The sequence below is a fragment of the Dipteris shenzhenensis genome, chromosome 16 (genome assembly GCF_047967505.1).
Source record: "Dipteris shenzhenensis isolate YYH24624 ecotype China chromosome 16, Dip_SZ_1.0, whole genome shotgun sequence".
NCBI classification, from domain to species: Eukaryota; Viridiplantae; Streptophyta; class Polypodiopsida; order Gleicheniales; family Dipteridaceae; genus Dipteris; species Dipteris shenzhenensis.
Window position 1 is genome coordinate 26343229 of NC_141611.1, and position 24801 is coordinate 26368029.

The 24801-nt window shown below is 41.6% G+C and overlaps 1 protein-coding gene across 1 annotated transcript; it reads left to right on the forward strand.

The window, feature by feature from the left end:
- Positions 1-1665: 1665 nt before the first annotated feature.
- Positions 1666-3460, forward strand: LOC147892754 (uncharacterized). Its single transcript, XM_087387671.1, has 6 exons — positions 1666-1784; positions 1894-2138; positions 2237-2502; positions 2594-2715; positions 2828-2910; positions 3002-3460. Exons 2-6 carry the CDS (start codon positions 1911-1913, stop codon positions 3311-3313), a joined length of 1011 nt encoding a protein of 336 aa, XP_087243797.1. The 5' UTR covers positions 1666-1784; positions 1894-1910; the 3' UTR covers positions 3314-3460.
- The last annotated feature ends 21341 nt before the right edge of the window (positions 3461-24801 follow it).

The following is a 24801-nucleotide window of genomic DNA, read 5'->3' on the forward strand; positions in this document are numbered from 1 at the left end:
CCTTATAGTAGAAGGAGGATCTGGAGGACATAGTAAGTGAAGAAGAATACGATGTAGCTCACTTTCTCACTAAGATGAGTCATGAAAATATGACTATATTGTGGGAGGTTGGAAGTTGTTTAATGCTACGTTCTTAATTTGACAACAACCTCATACTCTTGCATTTGGTAAAGATGAGATTTTTATCTTCTTGAATCCTAAGAAAGAGGTTAATGACAAAGTCATTAAAGCCATCCTTAGGTTTGATGCAAGCTTTTCCTTGGCTTTATACTTTCTTATTTTGATTAAACCTAACAAGTTAATGCTCGGGTTTTTTTTAGTAGTAATGTTATATGACAATTTTCTCAATTTATACAAAGAGTTTCATATATGCTCGATCCTCTTATTTCTGAAGTGCTTAGCAACAAATAAAATATTATAGAGAATGTTTGCAAATGGTTGAAGACTGTTCCTATGGATGAGGCACGAGTTATCATCACAACATATTATGAGAAGTAAGTAATAATCTTGCATTGCTAGAATTGTGTCAAACACAATAATTATTCTTTATTGATAATGCAGCTCACATTGGAGTTTGGTGGCCGTGGACATATTTCCCAAGAAGTGTTTCTTTGCCAATTCAATAGCATCTGTCCATAGCAATGTGTCAGAGTAAGTATAGAGTACTTGTGTTGTTAATGTTTCTTTGCCAATTCAATAGCATCTGTCCATGGCAATGTGTCAGAGTAAGTATAGAATACCTGTGTTGTTAATTCCATGTTATGCATCATATGAAATGCACACATTTACTCTTGTTATATGTTATGATGGGCATGTCAGCTCAAAAGTTGGTGCTATCGATGCATTAATTTGACAAGATGAATTGACAAATCAAATAGAGTATAGTGACTTGACACAGCAAATAGAGTATATAACATGTCGGGTACCACATCCAAAAGATAGCCATAGTTGTGGGTGGAGGGTCGGTTACAATTGCTTATTGGTACTTGGTCAAATTTTTGGGATGCAGAGTGAGACCAAACTATCAACATATATGGACTTACATCTACATGCATTTGTAATATGTATTATTTGAGCATTTATTATGGGCATCATTGTGGAGTGTCCCCCAAGTCACATAGATAATGGCTCAAAGGAATGTGAAATGAATGATGTCAAAGAGAAAAAGAGGATAGAAGAGCTTAATTCTATAAATGAGGCAGCATTGAAAGAAATGAAAGCTTTTTTAATGTTACGGTTATGATTCAGCATCGACCTCAGTATCTCAAATTCGGTGGAGAGGAGGTTTCAATCCTCTCTGTTCCTTCAAAAGAGGTGAATGACAACGTTATGATGGTCATTCTGAGGTTTAATACTAACTTGTTCTTCGCTTGATAATTCAACATTTTGACTAAATATAATAAGCTAAAATTCATTTATTTGCTGATGAAAGGAGGGCTGGTCATTGGAGGTGACTAGTGGTAACCCACGACCAAGTCAATTGCACATTTTCGGTCCTAACTCAGCGTTGCTTTATGTGGAAATCTAAAATAATTGAAGTGATGCCACTAACAATGAACACAATTTTTAAGTCACCAATAATTCAAGGGAAGTGACGGCAAAAGTACACTGTACAAATTATAAAATAACCCCAATCTTGTCGGCGGAATCTTCACGAATGTTCTCTTGCACATTGAAGTTTGCAATTAAAGGTTCGCTGCGTCGCTTGATGCGAAATTGGTTTTGCTTCAATCGAAGATTTCTAGAGTGTCGCTGGGTGAAGTCTTTCGTGACTTGAATCGAAGGTAAACCAGAAGTGTCGCAACATCCGTCGTTGATCCTCACCAGGTGTTGCTTAATCTGAGCGGCTTTGTGTCTGATAATTTGATCGTTTATAATTCTCTGTGCTTGCAGCTGCCCACAACGATATTATGGAGAACCGAGCGGTTTGCCAGACTCAATTTGGAGGAGCGGAACCCATAGAGATGCTAGAGTTGCTGCGCCGACCGAAGCCCAGCGCCACTCCCGGCCGTGTTGTCGTCAAGCTCACTGCGCGTCCCATTCAACCTTTAGATTTCTTATTGATTCCGAGATCCCATTTTGTCCACCATCGAAATCCTGCTACAATGGGCACTGACGGGGCTGGCGTTGTCGAGGAGGTACAACTGAGAGATCCATGCAGTTCGCTCGAGAGAAGTTGTGTCTACATAGGATCCTATAAATGATCTCACGAACAATTCCTCCCTCGATGCATCAGGTAGGCGAGGGAGTCACCAAAGTAAAGCCCGGTGACCGAGTTGCGATTTGGATGTTCCACGAATTCATGGTAACCGGCCAAGGATCTTGGCAAGACTATGTTAGCGCGGCTGAGGAGGCTGTTTTCCATGTTCCTGACAGCTTCAGCGATGAACATGCTTCTCAAATGTTATGCAATCCTACCACCGTCTATGTATTGCTAGAAGATTTGTCTATTCCCAAAGGCGAATATCTTCTCCAGACTGCTGCCGCCTCTGTCTTGGGCCGGTAATCCCCATCGAAAGCTCTGTTCTCTTGCAACCTAGTTCTTCGCATTGTCATCTTTTGCCCATGTAGTCACGGTTTGCTTGGGTCGTAGGCAAATGATCCAATTGGCAAAACATAAAGGTATCAAGACCGTCAACATTGTGCGACGCAGTGCTGTGAAAGAAGAGCTTCTAGCCCTCGGTGCCGATGCGGTCATTGATTCGACTTCCGAAGGTCTAATATTGTCATCCACTCTTTGACTCGCCATCAAAAGTATTTCGGTCCATGTTTTCATACCTAGAGCATCCCTTTTCTTGAATTGGCTGCTTGCGACCGGTTTTCACAGACGTCGTTGCCCGAGTGAAAGGCATCACAGGGGGAAAATTAGCATATGCCGCTATTGATGCAGTCGGGGGAACGCTTACAAAGGTAAGAAAGATGGTGTCTGTGTGGCAATTTCCCTCGCAGTCCGGATGGACATCACTTATTTGTCTACTATTCTTCATTTATATTGTTGCAGAGTGTTACGGGAAGCACGAGGGATGGAGGAAATGTATTCATTTATGGGAGCTTATCAGGGACGGGGGAGGTGCTAATAGGGCTGGACGATCTGAGGAGGAATGTGCAAGTGAGTTTCTGGAGCATCCTGAATCACGTGGACTGCTCAATTCCGGAGAGAAGCGAACGATGGTTTGCAGAAGTGATCAAGCTAGAGGTAGAGAAAATCATAACAATGCCTCCAGCGAGCAAATCCTATCCGCTCTCAGAATTCAAGAAAGCAATGGAGGAGTCGATGACAGTCAGCGGAGCTGCAAAGATCATCCTTGTCTGATTCAGTACTGGCTTCAAAACGTGTATCAAGATTCAAGATAGTGTTCATGATTCAAGATCAGTGTTCACACAGAGGTTTTACTTTCCACCTCTCAGGTTTTTTCTAAAACTTTTTAAGTTTCAAAATATTAACTAAAACATGAAAAGTTTTAAGGATTTTGGAAATTTGGAAAAATAAATTTATTAATTTTTTAAAGTAGCATAATTGAATTTATCCGGTAGACTTGAAATCAATTTGCAATACATAGTTTGCCAGTTTTCTGTGAACACTCTTCAAGCTGAAGATTCTCATTTAAACATCATATAATTTTCATGCTCTTGCATGAGAAAGTGTGTGGAACGGCCATGTTAGGTATGCTTTTATTTGAAGACGGTTCAAAAAAAGAGAGCCTCATCTTAGCATCTAGGGATTAGGATTTCAAATTGCCTAGTTGGAATACAATCAATAGGAAACCAACCGGTTAGAATTTTAGGCTTTTTCATTATATTGCTATAATTTCCAATTGGAATTTCAAATTTGCTAGTTTGATTGCCATTCAAAATAGATCCGGGCAGGCAACTGTTATGTAGTGGAAGTAAATGGCGAGTGGATGTTCAACGGTAATGCGTAGCAATATGATGTTTCTGAACTTGAGAAGAAGTGGACAATATCATTTGGAATACATAACATCAACAAAACTCGTGAAAGTTGCACAAATACAAAGAAGAAGCGTTCTTGCTTTGATATTCCCAAAATGGACATAAAGCCTTTCATTCGTGTCAAAATTCTGTAGTCTTGAGGTGAACAATAATAGCAAAAATACTTGATCTAAATTAAAGTGGACTATTGATAGTAATAATGCTATAGCAATATTATAATCGCATCAAAATTTTGTAAAGTTTCACGAATACAAAAAAAGAAGAGGTCTTGCTATAATGAATACAAAATCCAGGACTCCTGCAAAGGTATTACTTAAGAGTAGTTCAAAATTGGAAGTCTTGTCCATGTATAAAAAATGGACTTCCTTGCAAGTACTCTAGACTATGCTCCTATCTTTGAAGAAGTAGTATTTTTTTGTAGATGACGGATTTCCACGGAGATTGTTGTAGCCACGTGTCGAGTCAGTTGTGTTGAAATCTTTTATGAAATTTTCTTCGAGTGTATCTGCCTTGCTTTTTTTGTCTATTGTCACTAGGACTTCTGCTTCAAAATTCTTGTGGAATGGTTTGAACCTATTAACATCATGCTTTATTTTCAAAGGAGGGTTAGTTCTGTGTTGTGCAAGGCATTTTTTAAGGTCACTAGTTTGTCCAATATATCGTTTTGTTGTAGGAATGCATTGAATACAGTATATATAATAAGGGCCCTCTGTGTGTTCTTCTTTGTCTTCATCGCCATTTCGTATGTGTAATAGGACATTGAAACTATGAGTTATTTCATGATTACGTGAAATTGAAGATAGCATGTTTTGTAAGAATTGTAGTGAAGAATGTACCTGTAGGCGGCGGTGTTATGCCAATCTTTGGTGGAGTTGGGAAGAATTCAAAATGTTAGCTGTATGCTTGTTTTGCAAAATTCAAATCAACAACAGTAGTTACATGTTCTATTGTAATCAGTAACTCCTTTCCTTTTTTTGCTTGATCACTTTAGTACATGTTGAACTCTACTAGTATCATATTTCCAGTCTTTCGATCTGTTTTTGAGGAGCTCATCCAAGCTGACATTGTGGCCAAAATGGAGAGCTTCAAGGCAATAAGTTGAAATCCCTTCTGAATGTTGATCTATTACAGCTTGTGCTTTTGTTCTCAACATCATTGGAGTAATGAGATTGTCCTTATTTGTGATCTTTCGAATAACGTACTTTGTTAGTCTTGCATCACTCTTGTATTGATTTTTGGAACAGGAAAGGAAATTTTAATTTGTAAAACCAAAGATGATGATATTTGCCATCAACCCTCATGTCTTTGTCCCCATGTTCTTCTTTCCATTTTTCTACGACCTGTCGATTGTCGCCCATGAAATTCTTGAGCTCTTGTAGTGTGCTCCATCCATAAATGTATTCTTGTGGCTCTTTTCCAGCCATGTTTGCGAGTCGCATCTAAGGTTTATACAAGAAGTAACTTTGCCCCTTTCTTTTTTTTGCTAATTTGTCGTGATCTTGCTGAGCCAATTGAGCCTTGTTTTTGAATTGATAAAAAATCTACAGACAAAGAATTTAAGCTAGAAAAAAGAAAAAAGAATTATATGTAGTAAAATGAATGCGATAGTGAATTAACATGTGGGTGAATGAGACCCTAAATTTTATAATGATGATATTGTTTTATCATTTCATGTAAGTGTTGATTTGTCTACCACTGAATTGTTTATGAAGAATGAGCTCATTGTAGCGGCGTGTCATTTGGATGAGTATAGAGTATAGTTGTATTGTTGTCAATGAATTCGGCAACCTTAGTTTCATTGATGATCAAGTCTCGTAAGTAGTATTGAATCTCTTCTATGCTGGGCTGTCGTATTCTAATAATATATAGAAAATCGACATATGCAGGAACTTCGAGATGACATATGGATGTTTATAGAAATGAGAAGTTAGCAATTGTTCAAAAGCGTGAGTTACAGATGTGGCATTTTCGACAATACTAGTTGTCTTGAATTTTGCACTTGTACATAGGCGGTAGTTGTGCCATGTTTCTGAATAAGACCTTCTTTTTTTGTTGAATGGTTGTAGCAGTGTTTGATAACAAGCCTCGCACAAACTGTTTAGCATTTGGCAAGTCATCATTGAGATTTCATCAATAATGATGACGTAAGCAAATTTTAGGTCTTGATAGCGTTCATCGAACGGGAAGCGATGCACGAAACATGTCATGCAGCTTCTTTGGAAGAGCCAATTGACGATGGATTGTAGTTGCTAAGTGGCTAAGTCTTAGTGCCGCTACGCCTGTTGTGATTGTAAGAACAACTGATTTTCTTTTTCTATGTACTTGTGAGTGATGTATTTGATCATGGTCTTTTTTGATCCTGGTGTTGGGTTTTACCGTCAGTATGCACCCACGGGAGTGCCAGTGATCACACTGTAGTGGTTCGGGAAATTTTTTACTCCGGTAGCTGGAGTTTTTTTCCCTGGACCCATGGGGCCCACATGGCCTCATGATATCTCATTTATTATTTAGCTATTTCAGTTTACAGCACTTTGTGCTTAGCTAGCATTGTGCTTTGTTAGGGGTGTGCTTAGATAGCACTATTTTATCCCGTTTGGGATCTGGGCTTATAAGCCTTGTACTTTTCATTCTTAAAAAAAATCCCAATCATTGCATCGTTGTTCAGTGTGCTTCCACAGTGTGTATCCTTCATTTGGTATCAGAGCAGGCTCTCCTTCTCTTGGCATCTTCATTCTTGGAGGTCGTCTCTTGGAGTAGGAAACGTGGAGCCGTGACTCCTTCTCTCCTGTTGCTCTCCCTCTTACTTATGGAGCTGCTCCTGTCGTTTTTTTTTTGAGGCTGCTGTTGGGGATCACGATTTGTGAGAAGTAGGCTGTTCGTTTCTGTCTGCCTGCTCGTTTTTCTTCACCTAGCGAACTCGTGGAGGCCTGCGACCTGCTCTACTCGAGCTGTGGGCTGGGCGAAGTGGTTGCTGGTCGTTTTACCCTACTCCTGCTCTTCGTTTTGGCTGTGGGCGAGTTGGACGAAGCTGCTACAGGCCGTTTGCTGCTGGGCGATACATTTCTTCAGTTCATGATCACCCTGAAGCTGCCGTTTTTTCTACTAGACAGGCCGCTTCCTGTTCTGTGCTGGGCGACCTGCTGGGCGACACTATTCTGTGGCTTCTTGGCGACCACAAGCGGCAGCAGCACCAGCATTGCGACTTCCCTTATAGGCGGTAGACACGCAGGCAGCGGGCCGTACAGGCACATCCAAGTAGGCAAAGTGTTACACATCACACGCAAGCATCTAGCCCATTCTGCTACTTTCGAGGTCTCTCACAATCATATGCAAGTACATTGCGAACATCTGTTTTTATGCAAGACACTGGCTGTGGGTTTATGCAATTCACTTCAGATTTTTGCCAATCATCATTTGCTACTGTAGAACAGTTTCCGAGGAGGAATTATGCTGTTGATTTCTGAGTTTTTAACTCTGATTCGTACTTGTTGATCCACACTGAATGAATCTCAGTTTTGTGGTGGATAAACAAGGGGCTTTTTATTCCTTTGTGCTCAGGAACATTGTGTGAAGTATCAGATGCAAGCTTGGGCAAAAATACTCAGTTTGTGAGTGGATTTGGTTGGCATTTGTGCTCAGAAATAATGCAGACCTGAATTTAAATATTTAGATTTATATGCTTTGAGTACTCTCAGTGGTGAATGCATTTGATATTGACTTAACAGTCAACAGTGGGAGATTTTGGGCAATGTTGTATGCAGCAGCAGAACATTCGATGCATTAGTAATTGTGCAGCAGAAAAATCAGAATTCTTAATCCAAAAGTGTCACATAAGGTGACCTTCGTTATTTGGGTATTCTTTTATTTGCTGCAGGTACAATCAATGTGAGAACACATACAGTGTTTATTTGTCTTTTTGATTGCACGCAATGGCACAGAATCAAAATGATGTGTTACAGATTGTGTCCAAGGAGGACAGGCTTGATGGCACCAATTTTTGGATGTGGTCCTTCATGATGAAGAACATCTTGGTGGCCAAAGGCCTTTGGGAGTATGTTAATGGTGACGAGCTTCGGCCTCCCACAGTTGCACCTGCCACTCCACCACAGGGGGGTAGACATCAGCAACTGGCACCACCTCCACTTCCTCCTAGGACAGATGATCAGAAAAGATGGGACAAGAGAGATGCACAGACGATGTCTCTTATATCTCTTTCAGTGCAAGGACAGATAATTCCTCACATTCGCTCTTGCATAGATGCTAGAGCAGCCTGGCTAACCTTGGAGAGGTTATACGCAGCCAGGAATGAGGCTAAAATCTCCTTTTTAAAAAGGGAGCTGGATCATTTAGAGATGAAGGAAGGTGATGCTATGCAGACTCACTTGAACAGAATACAGGATTTGAGAGAGCAACTGATAAACATTGATGAGGTTATACCTGAAATGAAGCTTGTTCAGACAGCTTTGAGCTCTCTGCCACCGTCTTATTTATCATTTCATACTTCTTTGAATCTCTCTTTGAGAAACGCAGCACAGCCACTTTCCTTTCAGGAGCTGGTTTCTTTATTGTTGCAGGTTCAAAAGAACAAAGATTTGAGATCTGGTGCAGCAGAGGATGCTTTTTATGCTAGGTCCAGAGGGAAAGGCAAAACTAAGCCTAAACCCCATCCTATAACAAAACCACATGCACCTGTTGGGCAGGGAAGTGAAAGTGCAGCAACCTCTTCCGGTGTGAAGCAGGATGGCAGCAAGCCTAAAAAGAAGGGCAAATGCCACTATTGCAAAAAGCCAGGGCATTTTATTACAGAGTGTCCGAAGAGGATTGCAAAAGAAAAGCAAAGGGAGAAAGGCTTGGTTGCCGATGCCTCTACTGCAGGTACTTCAGATGAAAATGCTGATTTTGTTGAAGAGCAGAATTGGTGTTTTTATACTTGCAGTTATGATGCTTCACATGCACTTCAAATTGGTGAGTCTGATGATGCTTGGTACTTTGATAGCGGTGCTTCAAAGCACATTACAGCCAGGCGTGATTTCTTTGTGTCCATAGTTCCTCCACCTCTCAAAAAGACAGTGGCATGTGCAAATGGTGCCACCTATCCAGTAAAAGGTGTGGGTAAGATTATGAGCTTACAGCCATAGATGGCTCCACAATCTGCCTCATGGATTCTCTGTTTGTACCAGGAATCAAAAAGAATCTGTTATCAGTATCTTCCTTGGCGAAGGGTGGACTTGTTGTTGCTTTCGAGGGAGATCAGTGTGTTGTATGCAGCCAGCATGGCTCTCTTTTGATGACAGGTACTTTGACTCGTGGTTTGTATCAATTGGATACACGACAGCCTGTTGATCAGGCTGGCTTTTTAGCCACCCCACTTACTCATGCACAGTCCACTGCAGAGTTGTGGCATGCCCGTCTGGGGCATGTAAATTTTGGAAGTTTGATGCTCATGCACAGGCACAATATGGTGGCTGATTTGCCTCCTATGGAGAAGCCACCACCACATGTTTGTGAAGGCTGTATTTTGGGGAAAATGCACAGATTCTCTTTTGCCAGGTTGTCCTTTCGAGCCACACAGAAACTTCAGGTTGTACACAGTGACGTATGTGGACCCATGAATGTTAAGTCATTAGGGCCCGGTCACTACTATTTTGTCACTTTTATTGATGACTTTTCTCGGTTCACTTGGATATATGCTTTGACCAGGAAATCTCAGGTGTATGATGCCTTCATGGCTTGGATTGCCATGGCTGAAAATCAATCCTCATGTAAATTGCAGTCTCTCAGATCTGACCGAGGGGGGGAGTACATGTCTAAAATTTTGAATACTGTTTTACAGGAGAGAGGAATCTCTCATCAGTACACATGCCCCTATACTCCTCAGCAAAATGGCTTGGCTGAGAGTAAGAATCGGTCACATCTTGAAATGGCCAGGTGTATGCTCAAGGCTAAGAAGTTGTCGAATATCCTATGGATGGAGGCAATCATGGCAGCTTGCCACATTTTGAATAGGTGTCCTACAAAGGCACTGAAGAAGGTTACACCTTTCGAGACTTGGTATGGCAGGAGACCTACTGTAGCACATCTTCATACTTTTGGTTGTATTGCTTATGCTCATGTACCAAAGGAGATCAGAAGAAAGCTGGATGATAAGGCAGTCAAATGCATTTTTGTTGGCTATAGTAAGGAAAGCAAGGGCTATAGGCTCTATAATCCTGTCAGTAAGAAAGTCTTGACTAGCAGGGATGTGATTTTCGATGAAAAATCAGAACTTTCCTTGGCTGGTTATGAGTCTTATCAAGCTCCTCCTGACATATTTGAGAGGCTTCTGCCTATGTCTATGGATGACACTATTTGTACTCCTGCTGTTGGTGGTCATGCACAACCAATAGCACCTCCAGTTGCTGCTGAAAATCAGCCTATGGCAGATTTCGAAATGCAACAGGAAGTACAACAAGAGTTGGAAGGTATACAGGAAGCCAGGCGAGTACCCAAGTGGTATACAGTTACTATGCGGGACAGCGGGCTAGATACTCCTGTTGTTGGCCGTACACGTGCAGATGCTAGGTTGCATGAGCAGGCTCATCTATCAGATTATGTTATGGCAGTATGTGCAGATCAAGAGGAGCTAGATTCATTTGATGTTGCAAATGCTAATGAGCATTGGCGGACAGCCATGCAGGAAGAGATGCACTCCATAAAGAGCAATCACACATGGGATCTTGTAGACCTGCCTACAGGAAAGAAGGCCATTGGGACCAAATGGGTTTATAAAGTCAAGCGTAAGGCAGATGGTTCCATTGACAGGTACAAAGCCCGTCTTGTTGCAAAGGGCTATGCACAAAAGAAGGGGATTGATTATGATGAAACATTTGCCCCCACTTCCTGCATGACTACAGTCAGATCTGTGATTGCTATGGCTGCTCACCATCAGTGGACAGTATTTCAGCTTGATATAAAGACTGCATTTTTACATGGAGATTTGTAGGAAGAAGTTTATGTAAATCAACCACTTGGTTTTGCAGTACCTGGCAGTGAACGTAAGGTTTGCAGGTTAAGAAAGGCACTATATGGGCTGAAACAGGCTCCATGGGCATGGTATGCCAAAATAGATGCTTATTTGTTAAGCCAGGGTTATATCAACTGTCCATATGAGTCCATCCTCTATGTTAAGCAGGAAAAGCAGGAAGGGGGGGATTTGATTATCATCATCCTTTATGTTGATGATTTACTGCTGACTGGCACTAGTGATGTCAAAATTGCAGCTTTTAAGGCTGATTTGAAGAAGACATTCGACATGTCAGATTTAGGGCCACTGCATTTTTATTTGGGTATTCAATTCATACAGGATGAAAAAGGTATTGGGTTAGTACAGTCAAAGTATGTGGCCAAACTTCTGGAGAGGTTTCGTCTTAAGGACTATAAGCCTATCAGTACTCCTATGGAGATAGGTCTTAAGTTGTCATTGCATGATAGCAGTGAACCTTTTGATGTCAGTACCTATGCTCAGGCTGTTGGATGCCTTATTTACTTGTGTAACACTAGGCCAGACATCCAGTGTGCAGTGTCACAGTTGAGCAGATTCATGCACAGTCCTCATGCTTCACATTGGCAGGTAGTCAAACGGGTCTTCCGTTATTTACAGGGTTCACGGCATCTTGGGTTGCTTTATCTCAAGGGGGGTGATTTTCAGATGCATGCCTACTGTGATTTCTTGGTTCTTGCTGTATATCATGGTTGAGCAAGAAGCAGTCCACGGTTGCCACTAGTTCATGTGAGGCTGAGTACAGGGCAGCTTTCACAGCAGTTGTAGAGTGTGTATGGCTCAGAAGACTCATGGCTGATTTGTCTTCTTCTGTTGATGAACCCACTCCTATCTTTTCAGATAGTCAAAGTGCTATTGCTTTGGCTAAGAACCCAGTGTTTCATGCACGGACGAAACACATTGAGGTTCATTATTATTTTGTGCGGGAGCGGCTACATGCAGGGTATGTCAGTCTGATCTACTGTCCTACTGATCAGAATGTGGCAGATATCTTCACCAAAGCTCTTTCTAGAGAAAAGTTTGAGGCCTTTCGACATGCCTTAAACTTATTTCCTTTTGGTGTTTGATACATCCTTGTACAGTGATCACCTATCACTCCAAGGGGGTTTGTTGGGTTTTACCGTCAGTATGCACCCACGGGAGTGCCAGTGATCACACTGTAGTGGTTTGGGACACTTTTTACTCCGCTAGCTGGAGTTTTTTTCCCCGGACCCATGGGGCCCACATGACGTGGAAGAGGGAGAGAGTAGGAGTTTGGGAGAGAGGGGACACACCCACAGTAGACACCAATAGGTGGGGATAAACAATGAGTGGTACCTCCCCAAGTACACACAGTAGTATATATATCTTTGGATAAGGCTAGGACCACTAGGCACTAAGTACAATGCATACTTAGTGTACTTAGCAGTACTAGACAAAAAAAACTGTTACATAGGGTGGCCAGTGCCTTTACCCCAACAACCTCCCACTTAAAGGCAATGTGCCCTCAAGAGAAAGAAAAGAAAAAAACAGCATATACATCATAATGTACAAGACCAGTAGACTGGCCTTAACCTATACCCATTAGCCGTCTGCAATGTGCAAACCGCTCAGCAGCCAATCCTTTGGTCAACAGATCTGCTGGATTGTCATGAGTGTGAACTTTCACAAGCTGAAGTTGCTTGTTCTCAAGCACCTCCCTGATAAAATGATACTTCACGTCGATGTGCTTCGTCTTTGCATGAAAAACAGGATTTCGTGCCAACTGTATGGCACTCTGACTGTCACAATGCAACAATGGAGTATCACTAGAGTAGCCCAAATTTGCCACTAGCCGAGATAGCCATATAGCTTCCTTGCATGCCTCAGTGGCTGCAATATATTCAGCTTCTGTAGTAGATAGAGCAATACACTGCTGCATTCTAGATACCCACGACACTGCACCTCCAGTGAAAGTGAAAACATATCCGGTAGTAGACTTCCGGGTATCAGGGTGACCGGCATAATCAGAGTCTGTATAACCCTGCACTTTTGCATCTTGACTGCCGAAACATATACACAAATCTTGTGTACCCTTCAGGTATCTCATGACACCTTTCACTGCATCCCAATGCTTCTTGCCAGGTTTAGCCATGTATCTACTAACCACTCCCACTGCAAACGCAATATCGGGCCTGGTTGCAACCATAGCATACATGAGACTGCCACACGCTGATGCATACGGAATCTTTGACATCTCAGCCCTCTCGGCATCTGTCTGAGGGCTGTCCAAAGCACTGATTTTCACATAAGGAGGCAATGGAGTACCAATACTCTTCCCCCCCTCCATGTGAAATCTCTGCAAGACCTTGCCAATGTATTCCTTCTGAGACAAGTATAGCAACCGCTTTTCCCTATCCCGAAGTATCCGCATGCCCAGTATATGGTTGGCATCACCAAGATCCTTCATATCAAAGGTTTGGTGCAATCTTTTCTTCAAGGCATTCATCTCTTTATGAGATTTTCCAGCAATTAACATGTCATCCACATACAAAATGAGGATCAGTAAACTGCCATCTGAAGCTTTCTTGGTATACAAGCAGTGATCAATGTCACTTCTCCTATAACCTTGGGTTCGCATGAATGTATCAAACTTATGATACCATTCTCTGGGTGCCTGCTTAAGACCATAAAGACTTTTCTTCAGTCTGCACACAAGATTCTCCTTTCCCTTCACTGTAAAACCTTCTGGCTGCTGCATAAAAATCTGTTCATGTAAATCACCATGAAGAAATGCCGTCTTGACATCCATTTGGACCAAGTCCATATCTGCATGTGCAACCAATGCTAATACAGTTCTGAGAGTTGTCATCTTAACGACAGGAGAGAATATCTAATCAAAGTCAACACCATATTCCTGCTTGAACCCCTTGGCAACCAGTCTGGCTTTATGCCTGGGCTTTTCACCAGGTGTGACTTTAAGTCGATAAACCCATTTGCATGGCAGTACTTTCTTACCAGTAGGCAAGGGTACCAATTCCCAAGTGCCATTTTTGTGAAGACTGTCCATTTCAGACTTCATGGCAAGATCCCATTGAACCTTGTCTGCCCTCTGCCTAGCCTCTCTGTAGCATGAAGGCTCTCCACAATCAGTGAGCATTAGATAATCAAAGCCAGGAATAAATCTGTCTGGCTGCCGTGTCGGTCTGGTTGACCTTCTAACCTGATGACCATCATCATGAGGTGGCTGTCCAGCCTGTTCATTACCCAGTTCTGGCTGCATTTGCATGTCAGGAAGATCATCTAACTGTGGTACATCCATTGGGATATCATCTGCCACATCTGGCTGTCCATTTGGACCTGCTGCAGCATCATTTAATGGCTGATTATGCTGCTGTTGTGGCTGATTTACAGCCGGTCTGTGTTGCCCATGATGCTTGTCATCATCAATAGTTACTTTTAAAGGTCCCTGTTGTACAACAGGTTCCTTGAACATGATGGTTTCATCAAACACGACATCATTGCTGCGTATAAGTTTTCTGTTTGTGGGATCCCATAGTCTGTAGCCCATCTCACCTTTGTCACCATACCCTAGGAACATGCATTTCAGAGACTTTGGATCCAATTTAGTCCTGTCCTCCCTGCGTACATGCACATACGCGACACAACCAAAGACCCGTAGGTGTTTGTAAGACGGAGGCTTACCCGGGTGTCCATGCCTCTTCAGGCACACCACCACATAATCTCTTATTCGGTGACCTATTTATAAGGTGCACAGCTGTCTTTACAGCTTCAGCCCAAAAAGTGTGGGGCAATGCAGCATGTGACAACATAGATATGACCTTTTCTTGAATGGTCCTGAACATTTTCTCAGCGGTACCATTCTGTGGAGGATCATACGGTGCAGATAACACCCTTTGAATGCCCTTTGCCTCACAGAATTCCTGGAACTCTTTGGACAAATACTCTCCACCATTGTCAGACCTCAAAGCTTTCAGTTTCTTGCCTGTCTCATTTTCGACCAGTGCAACAAACTTAGTGAAAGCAGTAAAGGTATCACTCTTTCTTTTAAGAGTGTAAACCCACACTTTGCGGGTGGCATCATCTATAAATGACAAAATGTACTTTGCTCCTCCTAAAGATACAGTAGGCATCTCACATACATCGGTATGGACAAGCTCCAAGAGCTGTAATTTCTGATTTGATGCCCTCTTATGAGGAATCTGTACTTGATGACCGTAGAGACCAAATTCACATTTCTTTAAATCTGAAAATTTTAGACTCGGCAAGTAACCAAAATGAGCCAGTTGCTCCATTCCCTTAACACTCATATGGCCAAGCCGGCTATGCCACAATGAAATCTTTGGCAGCTCGGCGGCATTTACATCGGAATGCAAACAATGTCCTGCATGAAGTGAATACAAAGTATCAAGTTTAGGACCTCTGGCTATAGCCATTGCCCCTTTGCTGATTTTCCACTTCTGATTACCAAAGGTGGTATGATAACCATCGTCATCCAACAACCCTGTGGAAATCAAGTTCTTCTTCACCTCAGGAACATGCCTGACCCCTTTGAGCATTAACTGCTGGCCATTCTCAAGAACAAGCCTGACATCACCTATGCCAATGATGGAACATGCATGGTTATCACCAAGAAAAACAACTCCCTTTTGCCCACCTGCATATCTGACAAACAGATCTCTGTAGGGTGTCACATGAAAGGAAGCACCTGAATCTATAATCCAAGAAAGCATATCTGATCCATCTCTAGCATGAAGTGTATGAGCCTTCAGTGATGAAGTGAAGCATACCTCACGTCCACTGTCACTGTCACTAACATAAGTAACATGCAGCTCCTCTTTTTCTTTGCCCTTTGACTTGCCTTGAGCCTTGCCTTCTTTGGCTCTTTCGTCGTTCTTTTTCTGAAAACATTTTTTCTCTACATGTCCCTTCTTGCCACAATAATTGCAAACAAGATCTTTCTTCGAGCGGGGACTTGCTCCTTTCTCTTTCTTTGTCTTTTCCACGTGTTTTGGACCTGCTGCGTGCATTCAAAGCATTTGACTTCCCAACAGCATTGTTCTTTCTGTTCATCTCTTCCTGTAGAAGAGCGCTCTCCACATCAGCAAATAACAGAATGGCATTCGAGTTGCTAGTAGAAGTCCTGAATGTATCCCATGACTCAGGTAGAGAACATAGGATGAGTGTAGCTTTCAGCTCATCATCGAGCTTCAACCCTTGGTTGATCACCTAGCTGAATATGCTGTTGAACTCAATAATATGAGTGGACATAGGTGTCCCCTCCTTCATCTGAAGCCCAACAAGCTTCTTCAACCAGTAAGCTTTGCCCGTGGCACTTTTCTTGGCATATGTATCCTCAAGACGCTGCCACATTCTCCACGCAGTAGGTTCATCTCTGATGCCTACAACCAGTGAATCAACAACTGTAAGCATTATGGTTGACATGGCCAAGTTGTCCATCTTCTCCCACTGCTCATCAGTAATGTTGGAGGGCTTAACACCCTTCTCCTTTATAGGTTTGTACTGGTCCTTCTGCATCAACACATTGTAGCACTGTGTCCTCCATATGTCGTAATTTTTAGCTCCTTCGAGCTTCTTTATCTGGAACAAGGACGACACGTCGCTGCTGGAACTCATGGTAAAGAAAGAAGAGTTTGTTCCTCAATGGAACCGCCTGACTCCCTGTAGGCATGTAATTAAGCACCAATCACTCCAAGAAAATTCTCCCGCAGCGGAAGTACGATCAAAAGTGAACTGTGTACTGTTTCAGTGGCACAAAACCAACTGAATATTCTTCTCCCACTTGCTGCAGAAATAGTACAGCAAGCTGGTTCTGCTGTTTTTACTGGCGAAAATGCGGTACAGCTGCGTATAAACGCTCCAGAAGCTTCCCCCCCAACTGAATATACAGTCTAGAGGTGAAGTGGCTCAAAAGCCCTTTGAATGCGTGAAGATAATCAGATATTTGATTAAAAAAAAAACCTCAAATTCATTTTGCACTTTCAAGGCATAGATGCGCTCCACGAGACAAGAGAATCCATCCTGAGTACTCTCACTAGACAAATTGTCGGTCAGGCTACAAAAGCCCCAATTTGACAAAAGTCAAAGTTGGAAAAAATTGAACAAATCTGCCCCAAAAGTGAATGTACTCACAGCAACAAATTACAGCAGTAATTCCAAGCACTATAACATCATAAGCCCCATAAACTGACAGCACATTCCGTGCACTAACACAGTAAGTGTCATCAACAGCTGCTACTCACAAGGCATTTGACTACATATCCATTTGGGTTGCATCCAACATAGCATACGCTGCAAGTATCAAGCACAGATCTGCCCAATGCATACACTCAGTGCCAACACTGACGTACAATCACTGGCCAAGTGATAAGACCTGTCTCGACACTGTTTGCGGCATAAGCTAAGCCTCAGTGCGAGTGTAAGCCCTGCCACAAGTAGAACCCCTACACCTGCACGTGTATGCGTAGTACGCGGTACAAGGAAATGAAAATGGCAGGAATGGAAAGTACAATGCAAGTAATACAGAGTACCTGGCTAATGTGCCAATGGCAAAATGTGAGGAGCAGCTCTCAAAACCAGAAATGAGCAGCCCACAGCAACTGGAAGAGGACTGCTTAGACTGTGGTCGGCCACAGTAGCAGCAACTAGCGATGTTGATCTCAGAAAAGGAGCAGCATCTTCAGCTGATGAAAGATGACAGCTGAGTGCTACACAATAGTAAAAAAAAGAGAGATGGCAGCGACGTTGGTTTGTCGTCAGGCTTTCCGAACAGCAATGTTTCTGTCTTTGGGCGGCGCAGCTTGCTTCAGCAAGGTTGGGTAGAAGCATTTGCTTTGTGAAGTGGCGAGACAGAAAACCAATAAAGGACAGGAGACACTCCTTCTGAGCAGCAATGTGGCGGCCATGTCTAGCAGCAATGAAGAAGGTATTGCCTCTGAGTAGAATTCTGTCTCCGAGAACAGAGTAGAGCATGTATAGGCTCCTTCTCTAGCAAAAAAAATATGCACAACAATGATTCAAGAGAATTGTCCCATGGAAGCTCAAGAGTGACGATGGGAAGGAGGAGATGATCTGTGATCTGAATAATGGGGGCCTGGCCCATCCGCACCTAGCTAGTATGTGGTGCCCATACCTACGAGCGTCCTGGAACGACTATCTTGATGGTAGGCAAGGTGATCTTGGGCAGGAAGAACCAAGGTCTCCATTCGAGTGGGTACTGTCGCGGCTTGCTCGAAATTTCAAGTTTTCTTCAGAAATTTACACCTCCAGCCCCATTTGCATCCACTCACCTCTGAGCTTTGCGATTTACAAGCTCTGATACCAGTTGACGTGGAAGAGGGAGAGAGTAGGAGTTTGGGAGAGAGGGGACACACCCACAGTAGACACCAATAGGTGGGGATAAACAATGAGTGGTACCTCCCCAAGTACACACAGTAGTATATATATCTTTGAATAAGGCTAGGACCACTAGGCACTAAGTACAATGCATACTTAGTGTACTTAGCAGTACTAGACAAAAAAAACTGTTACATAGGGTGGCCAGTGCCTTTACCCCAACACCACATGGCCTCATGATATCTCATTTATTATTTAGCTATTTCAGTTTACAGCACTTTGTGCTTAGCTAGCATTGTGCTTAGTTAGGGGTGTGCTTAGATAGCACTATTTTATCCCGTTTGGGATCTGGGCTTATAAGCCTTGTACTTTTCATTCTTAAAAAAAATCCCAATCATTGCATCGTTGTTCAGTGTGCTTCCACAATGTGTATCCTTCACTTGGTGTACCACAAATCACATGAACGCCTCTTGGTAATTTAGTAATTTTATCATAAACATCTTGTTGCTCAGATGATAGGGTTGCTTTTTCAAATTCCTTAAACTCGTCTATCATTCGAAGGATTGAGATTTGAGATCTGTTATTGATGTTGTCTCCTTCGTCAAGATCTGTTGATGTTATACAATTTCCATTCAATGCACGTAATGGACTCTTTTGTAGAATCATATTTGTCAGCTGGTGGTGATTCTCATCAATAAGCATGTGCACTCTGCAATATTGTTCGACGATTGATTCAATGCCATCTTCTGTTTGTATGCGTTGTCGTATATGGCATTCCAAAAAGTATGACTTCGAGCAATTTTCATGGGAAATGAGCACATTTTCATTCCTGAAATGTATGTGCTTCAGTAAAAGATTATAGAAAGATCCATTGAAATGATGAACATGATGATAATCAGTAAAGCATACAATGCGTGTGGAGGGATATAGATAGTTACCAAAAGAATCCTTCATGATTACATTTGAAGAGTTCTTGTGATTGCCGTTTTGAATTTTATATTTCTTTCAAAATTTGTAGAATGTGAGGTTTTCCATAATGTTTGGTCGACCATAATACGTATCTATTGGATGCATTGTTTTGACGCAGTACTCTTGACGATATCGTTGGTGCAACGATGGTGGAGATGAGTATATGAAGGATACAGCCTCGCTTCTTTGTATAATGGGAATTTGCAAGCATGATAGTGTGCTGCCTCTATTGGTGATGTTGGCCTTGATGAAATACATGCAGATATCATTTTCAACTTCAAAGGATCTAGGTTCTCAAGTCCGTGGAGCTTTGCATCCTCGATGTTCAAGTTCATATGTCCTATTGGCTTTGTTTTCATAGCATACTAAGAGGTAGTATGATAGGCGTGTATTTCTTATTCTTTGAATGTTCATGTGTGCTTGCCACAATAATAGTATGCTAGCATGATATGAAACAATGTTTCGATACTCAAGTGATGGGCAATAATAGAGCCATCTATGTGTAAGAGGATCCAACATTGGTCTAGTTTCTGAATGGATACCAAATGGAAATCCATATTTACATCTGTGGGTTTTATTTGATTCCATCGAATTGCATGGTGCTCGGCATGTATGAATTTGCTTTCTTTTCACCAAATCATGAAGCTTCTTTTCCAAGGAATTCTCAAGTAGTGTATAATTCGAGTCATTCAGGTAGGGTATATGTGCATCAATTTGATTTGATATAATTTCGATATCACCCTCCTCAGTCCACAACATTATATGAGCATGCATTGATCCACGATTTTGGATCTCGTATCTCACTATGTGATGCTCGACTCTTCCTAGTAGTCCTTTGTTAGATATAACATATCTGTTCAAGAACCTTTGTAGTCGAACATGAATAGTACTCTGCACTCAAATGGACAATCTCTCCATGTGAATTTCTGATTGAATTGTCTTGCAATTGCTTCTATTTATCGATCTCACACCATCTTGTGCTCGATACCTCATCTGCTGTGAGTGTAAGAAATATGTTAGGAAGTCCCCATGTTTCAACCATCGCCATTAGATCTTTCAAGTTTCTACGATGCCATGAAGGGGATCTGGGTATCAACCCTAATACTTGAAACTTGATCAACTATTTCATTATCTCATTTTCAGATACTCTCGGATTCTGTCATCTTTGTTGATCAATATCTCTTTGTAGGATTGTCATTTGTGTTGAGTTTGCAATAATGATTGCTTGTCGAATTTGGTACATTAGTAGCAAGTACGGCTTGTAGAGTGTGAATAGTGAGAATAGTGATCTTATTCTCATTTTTAAGTACACATTTAAGAACAGCTTACCATCATGGCTACCATGTCCAAAAGGGTATAGAAATGGAAATAACACTGTTTCAATTATTAATCCATGAGAATCAGATAATCCATCCCAGGATGTAAATATTTTTTGTTCCATAATTCTTGATGAATTACGGAGTACTACTGTGCCGACCTTATGTGAATGTTGTGTTTGAAATTGATGGGTTGCAGGCACTACATCTACATGCTCCAACAATGACGGATAATTGTCCTCATGTGCAACTAGCATAAGATCGAAAGGAGAATCTACAGAGTGTCTCTCTAGAATGTCAACAAATATAGCTTCTAAGAAAATGACACTAATTCCAAGTTTCGAATGGGGCCTTTTGTATCACTCGTAATTTCGAGAAAGAATTTGTGGCATTTGTGGCAAATTCTAAATGTGTATCGATGAATGGCCATGATGGAATATTGGCGTGTAATTGTCTTTTCTTATTTTGAATACTAATATGATAAGCACATGCTCGCTTTTCCATTAATGTTCACTTCATTTCTATGAATGACATAAAATATATCATAAAAGTACCTGATCTTTAGATGTGCTCATAGATGATTGCTCATTATCAATCGCTCGCAATCCACGTGATATTGAAGCAAATGACAAAGTGTGTCAATTGATGATAAGTCACGTCTTCACTCTACATTGAAAATGTAAAGATATATCATGAAAGTACACATCAAACAAAATACACTTAAAAATGCATGAAAAACGGTGGTTTTTTTGTTATATATAATTATGTAGCTTTGTTAAAATCTTGCATATAACCATACATTGAAGTGGATAGAAAGTCCGTAGTGTATATAACCATATGATCATGTGAAAGCATGATCATCTTTGTTTTATTGTTATATATAATTACGTAGCACATATAACTGTACAATGAAATGGATAGAAAGTTGGTAGTGTATATAACCATTTGATCATGTAAAACCATGATCATCTAGGCACAAATTTCATGATACATATAACCACATGTTCGTGTAACTACACGTTCATGTGGGGGGAGAGTTGGCACAATTTCCCTCCAAAAATTATAAGACCAAGGAATGTGCCATTCCTTGGGATCTTGTAAATTTCATAATGTATTTTGTACATTGCATAATGTGGAATGTATTGTTGCATATAATCGTGTATCCTGTATTTTATAAGTCGCATAATGTATTATGCATATTGCATAATGTATCTTTTTTCAAAGGATATTGTTGTTGTTTTTTATTTTAATAAAAAATGTCACGAGAAATAGTAAAGGTACTTGTTTAATGAAAGTCCTTGTATGGAGCAATGATTACCAGTTACTCTCGCAATACCTGCAATGTAAAAACCCAGAAATGCTATGGAACTCAAAATTGCTAATAAATACATGAAGATTATTATGATGAGACTCGAGAAGGAAATCCTTTACGTACGGACAGTTGGCATACGTGCAATACGAAGACAGTAAGCAGAATTTCGAGAGATGGGAACATCCTTCTTGACTTCATCACCAACTTCCTACGTGGTTACAATCCTTCTGCTTTTTGTATTACTATTATCATGTTTCTTGTTGATTATTCCCAAGTTTTCACTTTCCATGGAGCAACACAGAGCGTATCCCTATTCATGTTTTCAACTGTCTTCTATACGACTGCCTTGTCAAGAAAGACTTGGCCACAGGGAGAGAGATGTACTTCTTATCAAGAAAAGAGGATTAGAGTCGCATGCACTACTAGGAAGCGGTTCACTCCACATACTTGCTTTGTGTATAGGTTTTTTCAAAGCATTTGACATTCTAATCATATTCCCAGTGCATGTAGATCGAGACAAGGTGAACATGCTAGCGATCTGACCATTTCAATCAAACTTCTTATACAAGTGCAAAAACATCCAAAAGTCCTTGAGAGAAGAAGAACATCAACTCACCATCCACGTAGGACGACGTAAGGGGAGAGCTTGCAGTGCACAATTGGGATATCGGATGGCAAGTGAACACGTGAAGCATATTTTCAAGCAATCCACAGTTCTCACGTGCCTTGCCAATGAACTTACAGCTCATTCAACAGTGATCCAGATCAGTGTAGTCTCATATGTGGCTTTACAGGTTCATGCTCTGGTTGATTTCAATGTATTCGCATAAATAGCACTCTATCCTCAGCGGGATCTATCTGGTAGTTGTTGGAATTTATTCTCGTAAAGCCATTCGACTTTGTCGCAAAACCACCCTAAGCTTCAGTCATGCACTGAATGCAGTTATTAAAGTCGTAGTTGAGTCCCTACGAACTTCTGATTGTAAGATTCCAATAAAGCCGTTGATAGCAAAGTGGTTTACGTCTAGTATTTGAAGAAATTACCATGCAAATTGTCTTCACAGTGAAACTGTTATGAGATGTTCCGTCCTTCCATTATGGACAAGAAGGAAACGTATTGTTTCCTCTATGCATTAAGCACAAAGTTTGCCAATCGAATTACTATCGTATTGAATGACCATTTCATCTCGCTGATGGCGCTACAATATTTAGTTCTAAGCGAGAGGGGCACAACAACACACTAAATGTGGAATCTGTGTTGATGGAAGGGCCGGTTGAGGTCACTACTCTCGCAAGTTCAACTAAAGAGTGTGAGGCTTATAAACACACATCGAAAAAATTTGGAATCGGTCGAGCTTTCCAGCCGGGGTCTCTACGGCGACATGTCCCATATCAATCATTTGTTCTCTCTGCAAAGCCTCGAGGAGTTGGATCTCTCATCCAACAACCGCCTGTGGTCCGACATACTTCAGAAGATCAGCAATCTCACTCATCTCAGTCGCTGAGATCTTTCAGGAGTATCGTGTATAGGTAGCATTCCATCCACGATCAATAAGCTTCGCCAACTACGCTACCTCTGTCTGGCACGAAATAACCTCGCTGGTCTGATGCCCAGCCTGGATGGCTTGACGGACATACAGTTTCTCTAACTTTCTCAAAATCACCTCAGTGGCTCCATCCCTGTGCTGGAAAATCTCGCCAAGCTTGTCATCTTAGATCTTTCCAATACTTATCTTATTGGCCTCGTTCCCAATCTGCAGTGTCTCAACAACCTTGTCTATCTTCTCCTCCTACTGAGACCCTGGAGTTTGGTGCATTTCTATCAGAATCCTCCTCCATGATTGGAGACCATAAAAACCAGCTTATGTATTTAACTTGGAGATCTCTTCTGTAACATTTCGAAACGAATTTTGCGCTAGAAGAGTTTTACTTCTTCGTCAATAAGATCATACATCCGATCACAACTCCTGATTTTATCGTTCGAGACTCCATAACGCACATGAACTTTTGGATGGGAAGTTTTGTTATGAGTAGAATACACTTTGATGCACTGGACAATATACACGTATGCTTGTCAAATTTGAGAGGTCTCAAAACCTTCACAGTCCGAATATTTATCCAAAGTCTTGGCAGGAATGTAGCTAATCTCATGACAACGAGATCTCTCATGTTCTGCTTGTGCCTTTGGCTCCAGCCTCAACAATCCTTACAGGTTGGGAACGCGTTCTCCCCTGACACTTTCTGTTGCCTCAAGATACCAAAATTGGCAACTACAGCAGTGAGCGGAACTTTCATAGGATAGAAACGAGATATTTCATGATGGGCAAGACTCTCAAGAGAGCATTGCCCACTGGTGGATGTTGTGTTTAAAGGCACGCGGATCTTAAGTTGAAGCCTATCAAAACGTCCAATAATGCAGGAGCAGACAAACTGAGAGCAGACAGGCAAAGCCTCGCTGGTTTCCTCGCGCTTCGATTCGGCATATACATATCTTATCCCTATCCTTTCCAAGGGAGGTTTCATCTGTACTTATCCAGAGCCTTGGCATGACGGTAGCTAACATCACAACGAGGTCTCTCCTGTTCTACTTGTGCCTTCGGCTCCAGCCTGAACATGCCTCTTAGCCAGAGTCTATTAGCCATTGGAGTGAACAACTCCTCTGTAACGATCACTTGAGCTTCCGCACGATAGAATTGGTAAATCTTCTCTAGCTTCTATGGTCAGCGTCAGGTTGAAATAGCTTCTATTTCTAGTCGATGCAACAAATTGATTTTCGCACATAGCTTACTAATCTTTCTTCGCACGTAGCTTACGAATTGGAGGGACGAGAGATCGGAGGGGGGGCTGTCTGGCGCCATTGCTACGAGAGACAGAGAGAC

Excerpts from the sequence above, each read along its gene's own strand:
- LOC147892754 (XM_087387671.1), top strand. The coding sequence starts at position 1,911 with ATGGAGAACCGAGCGGTTTGCCAGACTCAATTTGGAGGAGCGGAACCC. Across the intron at positions 2,139-2,236 it reads GGGCTGGCGTTGTCGAGGAG|GTAGGCGAGGGAGTCACCAA; the intron begins GTACAACTGAGA and ends TCGATGCATCAG. Across the intron at positions 2,716-2,827 it reads CATTGATTCGACTTCCGAAG|ACGTCGTTGCCCGAGTGAAA; the intron begins GTCTAATATTGT and ends CGGTTTTCACAG.